This window comes from Amphiprion ocellaris, chromosome 19 (genome assembly GCF_022539595.1).
Source record: "Amphiprion ocellaris isolate individual 3 ecotype Okinawa chromosome 19, ASM2253959v1, whole genome shotgun sequence".
NCBI classification, from domain to species: domain Eukaryota; kingdom Metazoa; phylum Chordata; class Actinopteri; family Pomacentridae; genus Amphiprion; species Amphiprion ocellaris.
The window spans coordinates 11225657-11244005 of NC_072784.1; the positions used below are offsets into that span (position 1 = coordinate 11225657).

The 18349-nt window shown below is 37.5% G+C and overlaps 1 protein-coding gene across 1 annotated transcript in view; it reads left to right on the top strand.

Moving 5' to 3' along the window:
- gsg1l (gsg1-like) overlaps window positions 1-16271 on the top strand; it is a 38756-nt gene extending 22485 nt beyond the window's left edge. The window contains exons 4-5 of the mRNA XM_023273633.3: window positions 3549-3660; window positions 10558-16271. Coding sequence (XP_023129401.1) covers window positions 3549-3660; window positions 10558-10918 — 473 coding nt within the window. The 3' untranslated portion in view covers window positions 10919-16271. The remainder of the gene's footprint in view (window positions 1-3548; window positions 3661-10557) is intronic.
- The last annotated feature ends 2078 nt before the right edge of the window (window positions 16272-18349 follow it).

Genomic DNA, 18349 nt, shown 5'->3' on the forward strand with positions numbered 1-18349 from the left:
CAAGATCACCAGAAAAAAATTTGTAAAAAATGGTAAAATATAGTAACGTCGGAACCAATTTTATTTTCATACTGTATGTTATTTATTTTAACAAATACACACACACACACACAAACACGCATATAGCATAATTGCATATAAAATGTGTTAAGTAAATATTATGCAATATGATAATATATATACTTTAAATTTTTCAGCTCTAACAATGTAAAATTACAATCACTTAGGGGTATTTAATTATAGTAAGGTTATATAAAGAAATGTCAAAATACATACAATTCTCTTTCAGAAAGTAAGGATGTTTTGTTTTTTGAGTTTTTTTTTAAATTCAGTTTCCTGTAATTTAAGTAATGTAAATTACTTAAAATGTAAATTTTCTCAAATATCAAATATTTTCTCAAGTTTCTATAATAAACTCTACAGTGGGTTACAGTGCAGCTGTAGCGAGCAGCGTTGAATGGGTCCCTGCATCCTTGCTGGTCAGCGAATCTAAACATGTCCACCAGGTGGCGCTGCGACCGAGAGTGTATTTGGGCCTATGGATGTGATGAGGGCCGGTCTCTGATCACATGTAAAGCTTGATGCAGATTGGAGCATGTACAGGCTGGTTATACATCACTTCCTGTCCATACAGCAGGTGGCGCTGTGACTGTGACTGTATATCAGCATATGGATGTGACGAGAGCTGGAGTCTGATGACACACGTAAAGTCTGAGGCAGATTGGAGCATGTATAGGCCAGTTACACTGCATTTCCCGTGTCATGGCAAATTGTTAAAATTCCGGGGGCCGTCATTTCCACGCCCTCAGACTATTGCAGAGCATTTTGATAACTTTTACTTTTGATCACCCAGGCCTGGAGTACATCCTGGCCAAATTTCAGCTCTCTCAGAGTTACGCTGTTTGAGTTTATGGCTTTTAAAAAACGTCTAAAAATGACCCAAAATTGTCCAAAATATGAATCATAATTCAAAATGGCCAACTTCCTGTTGGATTTTGGGTATTGGTGCAAGAGGATTTTTTGTGCGTCCTGACAAGTTACATATGTGTACAGAATTCCGCAGCTGTAGGTGAAACACGGTTCAGGGGCTGAATTTTCATAATATTCCAGGGGGCGCTATTGAGCTATTTTCCCCTAAAATGTCACATTTTTTGCCGCTCCTGATGTGTGTGCCAGTTTTCACATGTTTTCGAGTATGTTTAGGGCGTCAAAAATGTGTTTCTTCCATCCGACATAGAAGTATAATAATAAATCCAAGGGTTTCAATACTACGTGGTGCTTAGACCCTAATAGATTTAATCTAATTCTGTAGACTGTTTGCTCCACACACATCTATGATTTTTATGTTTTCCTTTTATATTTCACATTGAATTTGCACAGCGGGAGTTCACTCTTGTTTCACTCCAAATCCTTTTATCGTTTGATTTTTATTTATTTTTCAATTTAGTAAATTTTTGTGATATGTAAATTGCTGCTGCAACGCTGCAGTTTCCCTTTGGGGATCAATAAAATCCTCCGTCCATGTATGATAAAGGAGAGAGACAGTAGAACATGCATGGATCCCATAATATCAAGAGCCAAACAAATGATGCAACACTGAGGTTTCTGTTAGAATGAAGATTTGCAAAAACAAACTCTGTCTTGTATCTCCTCTCAACAGAATGAATAAAAAATGTGTCATGTTGATGATGTTTGCATATTAATGGATCCAATTTGTGAATTTTTTTTTAATATCGTGTCATTTCTAAGCCATTGAAAGACAGTTTACCTCTTGACCGCCCACTTCACACAATTTAACCCCCCATGATGCAAATCAAACTGGGCAGAAAATGTTCAGTCAACCAAGCTGCTCAAGTACACTACATTGTGAAAAAAAGTACTATTCGTTCTACTACGAGTACAGTACCGTACTATATCGAGACTAAAGAAATTATCAAAAGAAAAATAAGGGAAGCGGGTTAAAATAGAATAAAGTCTAAAAGGGGTTAACATATGTTCATGAATGAAACAAATTTCATGAAACTGTAATGTGACATAATTATTAATTTCAGTTAAAGCAGCTGAAGCATGATGGTGGCAGCATTATGATGTGAAGCATGGTGGTGGCAGCATCATGATGTGATGCACGGTGGTGGCAGCATCATGATGTGAAGCATGATGGTGGTAGCATCATGATGTGATGCACGGTGGTGGCAGCATCATGATGTGAAGCATGATGGTGGTGGCATCATGATATGAAGCATGGTGGTGGTGGCATTATGATGTGAAGCATGGTGGTGGTGGCATTATGATGTGAAGCATGGTGGTGGCAGCATCATGATGTGATGCATGGTGGTGGTGGCATTATGATGTGAAGCATGGTGGTGGCAGCATCATGATGTGATGCACGGTGGTGGCAGCATCATGATGTGAAGCATGATGGTGGTGGCATCATGATATGAAGCATGGTGGTGGTGGCATTATGATGTGAAGCACGGTGGTGGCAGCATCATGATGTGAAGCATGATGGTGGTAGCATCATTATGTGAAGCATGGTGGTGGTGGCATCATGATATGAAGCATGGTGGTGGCAGCATTATGATGTGAAGCATGGTGATGGTGGCATCATGATGTGAAGCACGGTGATGGTGGCATCATGAAGCATGGTGGTGGCAGCATTATGATGTGAAGCATGGTGATGGTGGCATCATGAAGCATGGTGGTGGCAGCAGCATCATGATGGGAGCCATGGTGGTGGCATAATAATTAATTTCTAGTGTCCCTTTCTGACCTCTATTACACTATAAAAACTGTAAATTGATATTATTTACAGTTTGGCCTTTTTTGTTATTTTTGTTATTGCAAACACAAACATAAATTCATTCTATTTCAGTGATTTTACACAATATTAGTTTTTGTAATTTTACTACTTACTATCTACAGTTTAAATTGGGAAATTCTGTGAAATGACTGTTAAAAAATATTTTGTATCTTATAATTATAAAAATCTTCATATAAAATCTTTATAATATATATTTTTCCTTCAAAATAACAAATATCCATAAAATAAAATTTTTTCTTGTTGTAGATTTAAAAACAGTACAAATAGTGTAATTTTATGGTGTAACATAAAAGGACAAATTACCATTTATAAAAATGCACATTTTGTAAGTTATTATTTTACAGCTTCTGTAATTTTACTTGCATTTATACTTACATTAATTAATATGTGAAAATCTCTAAAATGCCTGGTAATTTTTCGAGATGTTACAGTTAAAAACACTTTTAAAAAATTAAATTTTATTTTTAAATTAAAATAAAATATCTTTGTTAAGTTGGTCTAAAGTTTGCTGTTGCTGCCACCAAGTGAAGTTTGAGGAGGGTTTCATAGCTTAAAATTCAGATTTTTAATTGTATTTCAAATCCTTTTACAATTTAAGAAAACAAGGAATTGATTTTTCTCTTTCAGGGTCTCACTGCATTGTCACATTCACACTGTTTGTGGTGGATTAAAGCAGGAATTTGTTGTTATTTATTGTGTTTTAACAGTGTTTGTGTTGTTTGTGCAGGTCTGCTGGGTATGGTGGCCCACATGATGTACACTCAGGTGTTCCAGATCACCGTCAGTCTGGGTCCTGAAGATTGGAGGCCTCACAGCTGGGACTATGGTTGGTCCTTCTGGTCAGTACGTCACCGATTTATATTCATACTCGACCCTCGAATTAACTCTAAACTGAGTCTGCACACTGAAATTTTATGCTTCCATGTCCTTGCAGCATGACTCATAAAAGTCACACAAACTGCACAAATATGCCGGTAATTTTGATGACTGACGATTCCTGCACAACTGCTGAAGGACAAACATTTATCATGGCAGAGGAATGTAGTGAAATGTACTAGAATGCGTATTTATCCAGTAAAAACCAGATGCCACACGTGTACACTGCCACCACAAAGTATTCAACCCTGTGGTAGCTTCATCCCTTTATTGCTTTTCAACGTTGAATTGTGGTCAAATTCATTTGACTTCTTTGACAAGAATTTGCCCAAAAAAATTTAAAAACTCTTTTGTGGCAGAGTGAAAACAGATTTCTACAAGGTAATGTCATTTAATTAAAAGTATAAAAGAAATGACTGCAGAAATGTTCACCCCCTTTAAAATGACTCAGCTAGTTGGTGCTAGAACTCCCACAGTTAGATGAAATAAAGATGATCTGAGGTCAGTGAATGTGTCTCAGTGATTGTAGTATAAAGACTCCTGTATCTGGAAGGTCCAGTCACTGGTGGATCAGACTCCTGGATAGAACTACACCATGAAGACTAAAGAACACTCCAAGAAACTCTAAGAGAAGATTGTTGAAAAGCATCCGTCAGAATGATACATAAAATTTTCTGAATATCTCTTGGAGTCCAGTTAAATCCAGTGAGGGAGGCCACCAAGACACCTATGACTCCTCTGAAGGAGTTCCAAGCTTCAGCAGCTGAGATGGGAGAGACTGTTCATACAACAACTGTTGTCTGTTCTTCACCAGTTGAAGCTTTATAGGAGACAAAGAGAAAGACTCTGATGGAAAAATCTCAAATCTGGACTAGAGTTCACCAGAAGACATGTAGAGACTCTGAAGTCAACTGGAAGAAGGTTCTTTGGTCTGAGGAGCTTTTTGGCCATCAGACTAGATGTTATGTTTGTTGGACATCATCACAAACACACCATCCCCACTCTGAGGCATGGTGGTGGCAGCATCATGACATGAAACGTGAAGGTGGCAGCATCATGATGTTTCTCAGCAGCAGGTCCTGGAAGGCTTGTAAAGGTAGAGGGTAAAATGAATGCAGCAAAGTCTAGAGAAATCCTGTAGGACAACCTGATGCAGTCTGAAGAGAACTGAGACTTGGAGAAGATTTGTTTTCCATCAAGACAATGAGCCGAAGCGAACAGCTGAAGCTCCACAGAAATGGTTCAAAGACAACAAGGTGAAAGTTCTGGAAGCCGAGTCCAGACCTCAGTCTAACTGAGAATTAGTGTCTGGACTTGAAAAGTTCTGTTCACTCATGACCCCTGCATCTACTAAATACTGACTTAAATCTATATGCAATCTTTTATTTCACTTTGCATATTTTGATTAAGTGACAATAAACAAGCTTGTTTTCACTTTGTTTTGTCCAAATTGTCAAATTCTTGTCCAAAAAGCCAAATTAAATTGATCAAGGTTAAAAAGCAGTTAAAGTGGAAAACCTCTGAGGGGGGTGAACACTTTTTATCTACACTGTAAACAACATCGGCATCAAGCCTCCAATTATCCAGTCATGTTTACGATGGCTGCTGCTGCACTCGGCAGGTGGTGTTCAGGTTCACAGAGGCTGTTGTTTCTCAGATAATTATCCAGAAGGACTTTTTGGTCTTTAATCTGAGCTGCAGCTGCTGTCTGGGTTCAAACAAATAATTTGTGGAGGACACCGAACGTCAGAAAAAATCCCATTAAAACTCGACCCGTATGTAATTTATGCAGCATTTCATTGAGTTTATTGGGCAGCTTCAGTACTTTTAGCAAACACTCCTAAACCACATATTCTCATATTTAAGTGACAGCGCCCTCGAGTGGCTGCTTTAATAATCACAGGAGCCGTATGGTAGGGAGGAGCACGGGGTGGATGGATGGGTGGTACTTTTCAAACTGATATTTAATCACATTAAAGGAGGTCCTCAGTTTACGACGTCCTCGACTTACGCCGTTTCGCCGTTACGTCGGAACTGATTACGGACGGTTCTTCGTTTAACGTACGACATTTTGTTGTTACGTTGGAACTGGTTCCAGTGGAACTAGTTGACAAGCAGAGTGGATGAATATGTAGTCACGCGTCGAGCGGAGTGGATGAATACTGTATGTGCAGTAGTCACGCGGCTATAAGATGGCTTTGTTTACATTTGCCGCTACATTGGATTATGCTACATTCGCTAACTTCAGTATGGCTCCCAAGCGTAAGTCAGACTTACAGTTTACAATTTTGGCGGTATTTTCCTACCGAGTTGTGTTTCTGTGTGAGCTAATGACTGTTACGAATATGTAAACTAATCGATAACGTGATGCACGTACCGGCTTTGTTTTCATTTTCACCGGAGTTCCGACTTACGATGAAAATCGACTTTTGTCACACCGTGTCACACCTTCGACATAAGTTTTCCCTCGTTTCTTTTACTGAAAAAAATGTTGAAAATTCTGTAAATAAAACTCTTAATTAATGGTGGAATACTATTATAATCCAAAATAGTAAAAAAAAACAAAAAACAATAAATAAATAAAAGTGAAAATAATGGCAAACATCAGAACTATTTTTAGATGATTTAAAAGGAGTAAAACTGTGTAATTCTAAAGGAACATTTACTAATGAAAAATACAAATTTCTAACATATTATTTACTTTTTTGCCATTTCCTTTGCAGTCATGTTGTTATCTGTAAATTAACAAAACAGGAAAAATCTGGAAAATAACAGTTGAAGCATGGTGGTGACATAATCATGACTCATTCAAAATATTCCAATTAAAAACATTAATTGTTGACCACATCAAACTTATGTTTTTAATCTAAATTTTTTTTAATCTAAACTACTGAATTGGACTTTTCTTTTATCTTGCAACCGTGCATTTAATTAGGCAGTGGGAACAGGTCCTTTTTGGAGTATACATGAATAATATATTCTTAGAACTGCCTAAAGCATCTCAGCTGCAGCTATTCATGTATATTACATGAAAATCATGAGTTTTTGTGGCTAAAAGCTGAATTTCAGTGGTAATTCTTGTCCTGAAACAGCTGATGAAGGTCATACAATATGATAAAAAGCTCCACAATGATTCCTAAATGGACTTTTATCTGCTGTTTCCAACGTTGGCAATAAACTTTCAACCTCACAGCTACAGTTTCTTTATACAGAACTCACCAAAACCAGCTTTGCAATGTGTTTTTTTGAGAAGAATCCTACAGTAATAAAAGAAAGAAAGAAATATATCGCTGCTGTTAATAACCACATTTCAGTGAGTCACTGAAGAAAAGCTTCTCGTTTTACATGAGCAGGGAGTCGATCAGGATCATTAAAGTGGAATAAATTCTTCAGGAAGATTAACCTCCACAGGAACGGAAGCCAAAAAGCTCCATCAGGACGAATCTAAAGTATGAATGATCTCCGACATTCGGTTTGAACTCTATTTCAGCACAAGGGACTAAAAAACAGAGACAGTGAGCAGATTTTTAAATATTGAAAGCTGGAATATTGTTCATCGTGTGACTTTTTATCATCTGTTGCTGCATCCAGTCTAATTAACATGATTTACGGATGTGTTTTATGTATGAAATAAAGAAATAAGCTCCTTTGCAATCATCCTGAGGGCTGCAATCTTAAAACTATAACCTTCAAGAATGTATTAATGCATCAACACACAAATAACACATTGTTATTACTCAGTCTTTTTGAGTTCAGACGTCTAATGATAATATGTACACAAAAATGCATTAATTTGCATGTTAACCATTACAAAAACAGGCTAAATTGTAAATAATATCCACATTAAAGATAAATATTTTTATAAATATTTGTTTTTGTAACATGACGGTAAAATTACATGGTTTGCTGTATTTAAATCAGTAAAAATATTGTTATTTTACAGACTTGTTTGCATCAAACTGCATCATATTCTCCTTATTGGAGCAGAAAACCTGCACAGTTTTTGAAAAATTCCATGTGAGTGTCTAGTTTTTATTTGTGAAATACATGTCCTAGTATTTATTTGGTGTTTCAGTGAGCGGACATGATTTATTATCGTGTTTTTCCTTTAAACATCTGTGTGACACAAACGGTTAAATTCTAAACACGGTGATTGATCGCTGTGGCTGACATTAATCTGTGTATTAAAATGAAATCCCGACACAGTTTGGCTTCCTGTTTCCTCCAGATAAACAGTGATGGATTGCATCACTCCTGTCTGAGTTTTGAGGTTATTTACCTTCACGGTTATTCTTGCTCGGCCCGTTTCATGATCTCTGCTTGGTATTTCCTTGGCGTGCAGCGTTTGGCAGCTTGTTTGCTTCTTTATTAAACAGCTAATATCAGAGTTATTCCCTCCACAGTCGCTCAATTAGCAGCTCGTCAGTAATGAGAACTTTAAGGTTGAAGAGCTCCGAGGATTCCCCAAAACACCACAGATGGTTTCTGAGTCCAAGGAAACGTCTCCATCTGGTCGATCCAACCTCCTGGTGTTTGTAGCAGGACAAAGACACTTTGGTTTCGAGGAATTTTAAAAAGCAGTGATTATGAAAGGAGCTTTTAATTGTCTCTGGATCTTTGAGGTGCCCAAAGGTTGAAGCCTAAAATGTCTCTGAGGGGATCTAACAAGCAGTAGGTGATTTCACCATGCTGTCAGCATCATTTTCAGTAGTAGATTTTCAGTAGTTTGTTAAGAAAAGTGTACTTGTCACTCATGAAAATTGAAGAAATACCCCCCAAAAACAGCATATTTGTAAAAATAGGATAAAGAAGGAGAAATAACTCGACACAAATCTGAAAAAAAAATTACAAATGAAAGTTAAATTTCTTTGATTTTAGTTATCATCAACATTTTTCCAAGTGTCCACATTTGTTACCAAGACTGGTGGCTCCACATACTATAGATAATTAGCAGTTCACATTTTTACAACTGAAGTTGCATCAGTACAAAAAAGGTAAATATGTCCTAGGTAGGGGTGTTTCAGTCAAATTTTTCTGCCCCAGTCTGATCTGAGTCATTTCATTGTAGTGTCTGCTGATACCGATTTATAATCTGATCCCATTTTCTTGGATAATAAACACTGAAATCAGTCCACTGTATATGCTAGACCACTAAATAGCTCTGCAATGCCTTAAGAATAAACCCCATTTCTGCATCCAGAAATGTTGTTTAATGTTTTGTAGGTGTTCAGCAACCTTGTTGTAAAGCTCCAGTAGGACACTGTCTGAAATGTAGTTTGGAAGTGGTAGGGTGTACGGTGGCTCCATAAGCTCCACAAAACCTGTATTCTCTGCTACCTGTCCCACCAGAAATTGTGTTCTCTATTTACAAGACCTGTGTAACAGCAGACATAAACAAAAGATCAGGCATTGTGGACCAATTTTTAGTCATTTTGTATAATTGTGTACAATTTTGAATGCTTTTTTGACAAATTTCAAGTCATTTTAGACAAATTTTGAGTCATTGTGGAGAACTTCCAAGATGTTTTGGTCGTTTGTGCATTTGGCTGTAGTACCTGGTTGTTCCACCAGGTGGAGCTTCTTACTGTTTAATACTGTAGAAATCAGAGCAGGCATCACTCAGTTGGGCAGATCATGTTGGCAAGCAGAGAGCATTGTGACTAGTAAAGGGGCACCATGACAAAGAATTCTGTGATGATTAATGACCTCTGACCAGAGCTCATGTATTTAAGGTAAACTGGAATAGACTAGGACAGAGTTTTTTTTTTTATCTCTGTGGCAAATGTATGTTCCGAATCATGTCCATTGACTAAAATAGCAACATCAGCACAGGACAGATGTCCACTGTGCTCATTTTGTGTCATCAATTATTGATAAGTCAAGCTGCTGACTAGTGAATAAGTAAATTATTCATATCCCCAGGGTGCTGCCACAGATTGTGCTCTATCTTTACGATACCTGTAGGATAGCAGACACAAACAAAGGATCAGGTTTATGTTTGAGCTCAATGAAATCGCAACCCATCAGTACAAAAAGGCCTTCGTCAGCCCTGATTGTAATCATTGAGATCGGATCAGGACATCTCTAGTGACAGGAATGCTGGAGGAGAACAAATTAGTATCCTTTGAATTTTGTCAGATTATGACAGCTCATGAATTATTTGAACGTCCATCCATCCATCCATCCATCCATCCATCCATCCATCCATCCATCCATCCATCCATCCATCCATCCATCCATCCATCCATCCATCCATCCATCCATCCATCCATCCAGGGAGGCTGGAGTCTATCCCAGCTGACTTAGGGCAAAGGCAGGGGACACCCTGGACCGGTAACGGTCTGTCGCAGGGCTACATATACAGACAAACAATCATACTCACATTCACACCTACAGGCAAATTTAGAATAAAACATTGACCTCAGCATGTTTTTGGACTGTGGGAGGAAGCCGGAGTACCCGAAGAAAACCCACGCATGCACAGGGAGAACATGCAAACTCCATGCAGAAAGATCCCGGGAAAGCCGGCACGCGAACCAGGGATCTTCTCGCTGCAAGGCGAAAGTGCTAACCACTACTCCACTGTGCAGCCCTATTTGAACAACAGAAGCTATGAAATAACAAGAAGCTGAATAACAAAAAGTTAAAGAACGTGCTTACAATCGCATCGACTTGTGATAAAAGGTTTGTTTTGCTGCACTTCTGTTTCATTTTTTTTTAAACAGGTAAACAGAACCTAAAGCAGTGTTGATACATTTTGGAGCACCCATTTGAACACCCTGACAGTGTGCAAAACTTGTAAACGTGCTTGATTTAAAAACCTTAAATGACCTGTGTTCCTTCTCCCTGTGTCCACCCAGCATGGCGTGGGGCTCCTTCACCTGCTGCATGGCTGCCTCGGTCACCACCCTCAACTCCTACACCAAGACGGTGATCGAGTTCCGGCACAAGAGGAAGCTGTTCGAGCAGGGCCTCCGCGAGGAGCAGAGCTACCTGGATCAGGAGGCCTTCCACTACTTCCGGGACCGATCCCTGCAGTCCATCTCCAGCACCGTGGAGGTCTACCCGGGCCACAGCGGGGCCAGGGCCGGCCTCGTCGTCGGGGGGCCGGGTCCAGGGCCGGGTCCCGGTCCGGGTCCGGGACGTGGGAAGATGAGATCCACGTCAGCCTCCATAGACCTGGGGGAGAACACAGACTCGCTGGGGGAGGAGCAGTGCTGAGTTGCCCCCCGGTTTGGGAGGTTTTTGTGGATTTGTGGACCCGATCACTGATTCTTCCACCGACTCTGAAAGCATAGTAGCTGTTATTTTCTGTCTGAAGATGATTGTTAACAAACTTGGAAGAAAAAACAAACCACAAAAACCTGACAGATACATTTCTCTGTACATGAAAACCAATATAACGTGAAAAACAGACTGTGAGATCTGTGACATTGTGGATGGACAGTAGCTAGAATATGTCGAGGTGCTATATGCAGTATTTTAACATCAAAGTGCAGCCGCTGTAGCCACAAATAGAAATTATGGAACGATGCTTAACGGTGAAAAGTTGCGGTAGCAGCTGTACAAGGAGAGTCGAAAACTCAGAGCTGCAACAGGAAGCATACAGTGACTATAAAAAGTATTTGCCCCCTTGGAAGTTTTTTACTTTTTATGCTTTTCAATGGTAAATCGTGGTCAGTATGGTGTGGGTTTTTTGACAAGAATGTACAAAAGAAGACGGTTTCATTTCAACGTTTCTAACAAAGTAAAGTCAATTTCTTAAAAATATAAAAAAAGCAATTACATAAGTATTCACCTGCGTGATGCTGCCACCACCATGCTTCACATCATGATGTGCCACTGCCACGCTTCACGTCATGATGCCACCACCGCCATGCTTCACAGTCAGGATGGTGTGTGATTTACACGTGACATATTCCTTCCATTTCTTAATGATGGTCTTAACTGGACTCCAAGCTATCACTTATTTTACATTTTGTATTAATTAATTGATAAAACTTTATTGAAATAGTTTTTGGTTTTTACACAAAGGAGCTTTTTTGGTAAATTTTTGTTAAGAAAAAAAAAGAAGTCATGACCCGATGTTGAAAAGCAATTAAAGGGAGGAAAATACTTTTCATAGCCACTGAATTTAATCCAAATCTGGGCAAGGACATGATGGACGTCCATGACCTGCAAGGTGAGGGTTACGTAACATTTTGATACTCAGTAAAGAGGAAATTAGCAACTTGGAATAGCGCTGCTGTTTCTCAAGTCTTCCACCTACATTTACCTTTGATAACCAGAACCTTTGATTCATATATGAGCTTTGTTCCAACTTATTTCTTCGAACAGCATCGTCAAACCCACAGATTTTATGATGATATCTTAAAAACAGCTCACCCAATAGGGCTCAGCCGGCAGTAAATATGCTAGCAGATTAGCACGTTAGCCCTGCCTCTCATCTGACCCTCGATTTGCGGGTCAAGTCAGTCCCTGGAGAGTCTCCCAGGCGACGACCGACTGCCAAACACGCTCCAGAACACGCTTGTTTCTCAACCTCTCTACATGTGTTTTGCAGAAAATGCTGCAGCTTTTGGAGAAAGACGTCATGGAGAACAAGGCATGTCTGCCTCGGGACAGGAAGCAACAAAGATTACGTGTTCCTTTTCTGGGTTGATTGTGATTATCGTGAAATGCTACAGATAGCGCTTTTAAACGGATCATGCGTGGGCCACGTCCTATTTATGTTGACGAATCTAATGCGAAGAGTTCTGTGAAATGTCTGTTTTCCAGCTGTGTTGAACTGTTTCGTAGATGGTTTTCAGTTTTACCTCCGGATTCAGAGCAAGTTTGGTGCAATAGCCAAAGAGATTTACAAGTTTTGTAGTGAAAAAGCTTTTGTGTGTAGTCGTGAACAAAGCAAACTGTAAAGGCTTTCTGTCTTGCACCAAACTCTGTAGGCGGCATACATCTCCATAACCGACCCCTAATGTACAGGGCTGTCGGTGTGAATCTGTCACTTCATGATAGACCGTCCAGTCGCCCAGCGGTCACCGGGTCACTTCCTCTCTGGAAATAACGTCCTCGCCGTTGTCCTTGGAGAGTTGCCGAAGCTCTGGCTGCTCCAGGGAGCCGTTCACCCTTCACCTCTCTGGAAATTAGCTGCATAAATGTGCCGCATGTGAGTCTCGTGGGGGCAAACGGCGGAAATAAATCCTCGCGGTAAGTGAACGCTGCAGATTCTTTAAAAGAAACGGAAGGCCGTGAATCACCACGTTGATGGAAAATGGATTTTGTGGGCTGATTGATGTAAATCTAACGGAGCCTGATTCCAAACATCTGAGTCTGATTGAGGCTGTGTCTACCAAAGTGTTGTTTTGGAAGCATCTTTCAGCTAAATAACGTCCCAATTAACTGGCTCACCTGGTTGACCCAATGAACTGTTCCTCCCAAGCATTATTTTTTATATTTATTAAGACGTAGCGCAGGGATGTTTTCTGGGATGGAGATAGATACTAAGAAAACAACAGTATTAACACTAAACCTTGGTAGTTTCTGGACAGTTTTTATTTGCTTCCATCACATTTTTTTTCACTGTGGCTCATTTTTCACTGAAATATAAAAGTCCTGCACCTCTGTGGAAACAGAACAACCATGAGGAAGGAGAAAGAACTCAAAAACAGTACAGAAAAATGCAAAAATAACAGAGAAAAATTACGCAAAGACACACAAAAAAGCAAAGATTACACCGAGGTACAACACCGCTGATACCTGGTACCAACACCGATGAGAAATGGAGGCTCCACATGCCATGGATATTATACTACATACATTTTGAATCTGTTTCTATACTGTGTGCTTTGTGTAAACATTGCATGCAGTTTAAAGAGTCACTGAAGTTTTGTCATGTGACTTTTGGTTACAGTTGAGTCATAAAATGCTTCATGGTTGCGTCAAAAAGTAAAGAATTAGTTCTTTGAAATCTGGCAACAGCCAACGATTTATTTGTGACTCATTTTTAAATGGAGACACAGAATAAATGCGATGTTTTGTTGTTTGGCATTAGTCCCATCTTTTTTCCACTGTGATTGGATGGCTGGGCAAAAAGTGAAGAGATAAATGCAGGATTTTACCCAAAAGTTGAACATTTTTCATGCCCAAAGCAGTGCTACCATTACAAAGAAATGAAAAAATACACAGTCCTCATTAGAAACCACTTTTGTGGACACACCCCTAAGAAGATGTTTCCTACCATTCTGACTTATGAAATGTAGTCTATGGGTATAATCCTACCGAAGGAGCTGCTATCTGAGTAAGCTTGGTACGACAGGCTAGCTCAGTTCTTCAATGAAAGGTTGTAAAATTTCCTAAAGAATACGTCATAACATTTTAAAGCTTTACTCTCAGAACTTCTAATAATTTGCACAGGTCGTCTATTTTTTTAACTAAACCCTCTAAACCCCAAAACCAGCCAACAGATTTGAAAGTCTTCTTTACTTTAACACAGAAATCATCAAAATTACACCCAGAAAGAATCTTTCTGTCCGGTAAAGCAGTCAACAATGTGCGAAAAATTGTGATGGTTTTTGATTTTAACCTATATCACTCTTAAAAGAACACCAAAAATAAAGCTTTTGCACCAAATCGTATAAAGAAACCCAAAAAAATCTGGGCTTTTTAATGCAACAACACAGTCATGACCAACAGTCACATAACAAAAATCGATGCCCAGAAACTGCTTAAAGCTTAGAGGGTTAATCTTTATTTATGCTCATTGAGTAAAAGCATGTCTTTTACAAGAGTCATGGCAGTTTAAATAAGGTTTAGACTGAGAGTGTATTATGGTAATAAAACCAATAAAATAAAGAACACCTGTCCATCACAGGGTTGGTCCATCCCTAAATATACGCTGCTTTATCATGTATTTTCTGCCAAATGTTATTATAATTTACAAAATTAACATCATGATATATTAAAGGAGACTACAAACTAAAGATTGAGACCAAAAACTCATTAGGGAAACCTTTATTGTGGTAACAAATTGAGTAAGAAGCTGGGTCATTGACATTCGACTTCTTTTGCAGCCGGACGAGTCGCCCTTTGCTGGCTGTTATAAAAAAAAAAATGCATGTTTAAGGCTTTACTTTTCAGATCCATGGTTTATATGCAGTCTAAGTTCATAACATCTACATCCAAATATGTTGCACCTGCCTCCAAGTCACATAAAGTTGATTTGTATTCACTGAGTGATTTCAGCTCTTTAAGATTCAGGTACGGATCAGTGTTTCCTGTCAGAGGGGTTTAACTCTCTTTGGTGAAGACTTTGTAAGTTTGCAGTCTTTGACATTCACAGAAAAGCAGCTTTTTTACACACTGAAGGAAAAGGAAGAACCAAAGAAGCAGAATATGGTTTCTTTAAGTCTGATCATCAGCCTATAAACTGTATTTTGAGCTGAAAACAGGCAAATCGGTGAACAAATCCAGCTGTAGTTCAAACTGAATCTGTAAATGAGCAGTAAAACGAACCAACAAGCCCTAAAAACAAAATTAAAAGCTAAAAGAAGCTAAAAAGAAGTTACTGCAGGGAAGTGTAGGATCACTATGAGAGACTTCTTTTTCATTAGTTTTTGAAATCACTGTTATGGAAGACTAGGCTGTAAAATAAAAGTGGGGAAAACAGTAAAATGACTGAAATTAAAGTAAAACAAAACACAAAAACAATTAATGTACATTTTCATTACTTATTTTGCAAAAAAAAATAATGGTGTTTTACAGATTTTCCCTGTTATGTTAAATTACAGATATTGTCTATATTGTTAAAATCTATAAACAAATGGTGAAAAGAACCACAATCATTTCACAAAACAGGAAAAATCTGTAAAACAACAGTGAATTGTTAAAAGGCTTTATTAGTGTAACACTTAAAATAACTGCTGATTTGTTAATTTACAGATAAACTGTAATTTTACAAACATTTACAATTTTACAGAAAACTACAGTAAAATTTCCATAAGATTGTTTTCTTTTCCATTTTTTTACAGTGCAGCAGCATTTGCTTGTTAAAATAAAACAAAAATAATTTTACAGTCAAAAAATATTCCCAACAATTTTTTCCCATTCAGTATGAAGAAAATTCGATTTTATATTAATTTAATTTGGCTTTATTGGCATAACTCTTAAAATAAGTGTTGATTGGTTAATTTACAGATAAATTTACAAACGTTTATATACAATTTTACCAACAACTACAAACTTAAGAGTTCTTTTCCATAAAATTAATATTATTTTCTCTCACAGTGTATTGGGGACACATGTTTGGTGTTTTGGTTGAGAATCAGGTATAAAATGTGACAGAAAGCAGCTGCCGAGGCTCCTGATGTTATGTAAACGTGGAGGATTGAACCAGCCGGGATTAAATTGGCCGACAGGACCAAAGGGAGGTTTTCGGGCGTCGACGTAATCCGAACACGATTTTTTAAGCTGTGAACTTAAGGTCTGGGGCAGGTCAGGAATCCTCTGATGCAAACACGACTGGAAATAATGTTCTGTCTGAATGTATTTACTGACATATATTTATCTATGTATTACACCTCCTGGCTCCTGTCTTTATTTCACTTTCAATTCAAATGCATGAAGCTCATTTTGTTAACTACAGGTCAGACACAACTTTCTAATGTGAAAAACTTCCATGTGACAGAAAACACACATATTATCATATTCATTAGTGAAAAAAAACCTAACATATTTAAGTTTTATTTTCAGTTTTATGCTCAGGTTACTTATTTGGTTGGTCTCTCTCTGGTCCGTCTTCATTAGTTTCACCTAAATCTTGTTACACAGTTTTTCTTGTTTGCACTGTAAAAAAATAACACTTTTAACAGCTTTAAATTTTTATTTATTTATACAATATGCTGTTATTTTACAGATTTTCCCCATTTTGATAAATTACACATCGAATCACAGGACATAAGTATAAGAAAACAGCTGAAAACGGTACATTTGTCCTCAATAAAAATCTGTATTTTCCTAAATTCATACTTCACAATGTTTGTCTGTAACATAGCAATTTTTTTTCTTCTTTTTAAAACCAAAATATATTATTTTATGTTTTTGCAGCTTTGCACATGTGTATTTTATATATTTAAAATATGATTTACCTTTTGACAGTACTTAATTTACATAATTTGTCTCTCAGTGGCTGCAAATTATATTTTTTGCTGATTTTTAAAAAGAGTTTTCTTTTTTATATATAAAATTGTAATTATATAGTAAAACACTGTAAAACAAAAACAAACAAATTACCATTTGTGGAACAAATACAGATTTTTTATGGAGGCTATTTTAAGGTTTTAGCCTCTTTTATAATTAAAATGCAATTTTTTTCTAATATTTTACTAGTTATCTGTAATTCAACAAAACTAAGAAAATATATAAAATAACAGCAAATTGCTTCTAAACAATACCTTTAAACTTAAAAAAAGTTAATATTTTACAGTACAGTAGAAAATCACAGAGAAAAGGCAATAATTTACATGATGATAGAAAAAGAAGAATAAATAAACAGATTAAAATAAATACATGATTTCCACATCAAAAATCTCACTTTTTACAAATAGTAATTTGCTCTTTTGCAATGCGTGATTGGAAATTATTTATGGTTATTTTTTACAGTTTTTTAATGTTACAGTAAAACCCCTTGTTTGTCTTATTTTTGGCACTCTTTATGCCAGATTTTTGTAAATATTTAATTTACAGTGCAGTGTTCTTATTACACGCTTTCTTTTTAAAGCCGAACTGTATCAGACTTTTACTGTTTTTCCTGCTTTACTAACTCAAATATATACTTACTGTACTGCAGCCAGATCAGATTGGCAGCTGAGGAATGTAAAAGTGTGAACATATTTAATATTCTGGTTTTACAGAGTTTCCTCCTCATTTTAGATTTTATGATGCAACACATTGTTCCTGCTGCAGTCGTTTGTTCTCCCAAATAATTAATTCAAGCAAAAATCTCATATAAAATGAGGGGAAAACTGCTAATTTGAGCATCATAATAAAATCACAATTTCTAAGCATGAATTATTTAAAGTAATTACTGCTATTACCTGACTTTTTTTCATTTTTAGATGAACCCGTGCTCGCTGACCTGCAGTTTTATGGATGTCCTACACTCCCATATCTTACAGTGGTGTCAGCCAAACTCACTCTTTGATCCATAATGTCTGATGTGATGAATGGACTCGCTGAGCCGTAATGGCCGCCAGATATGCAGAGAGGGAAGATTAGCTGAGCAGTTAAAGCTTCTGTTTCACTGCATCGCTGCATGCTGGAAATGGAAGGAAGTAATTTATAACAAAGGGGAGAATACTCTACTTTCATTATAACGTACAAACTGGAGGTGAGGAAGCTTCAGCATGTCAGTGTCTGCTGCAGCTAATAATGTCAAATATCTCACTTCATGATCGCCTGGAGATCATGTCAGTTCACCTGCTCAGAATTAAACAAATTAATCAGTTTTCTTTGTTTTTTATCACTATTTAAATTGAATGGTTCTATTTTTTTTTGCTAAAATTGACAATCAAGCTGCTCCAAAGTAGCGAATAAATGGATTTTGTCATAGCTGTTTTCTTAGAAACTCCAGTTTTCAAGGTCTAGAAAGAACACTGA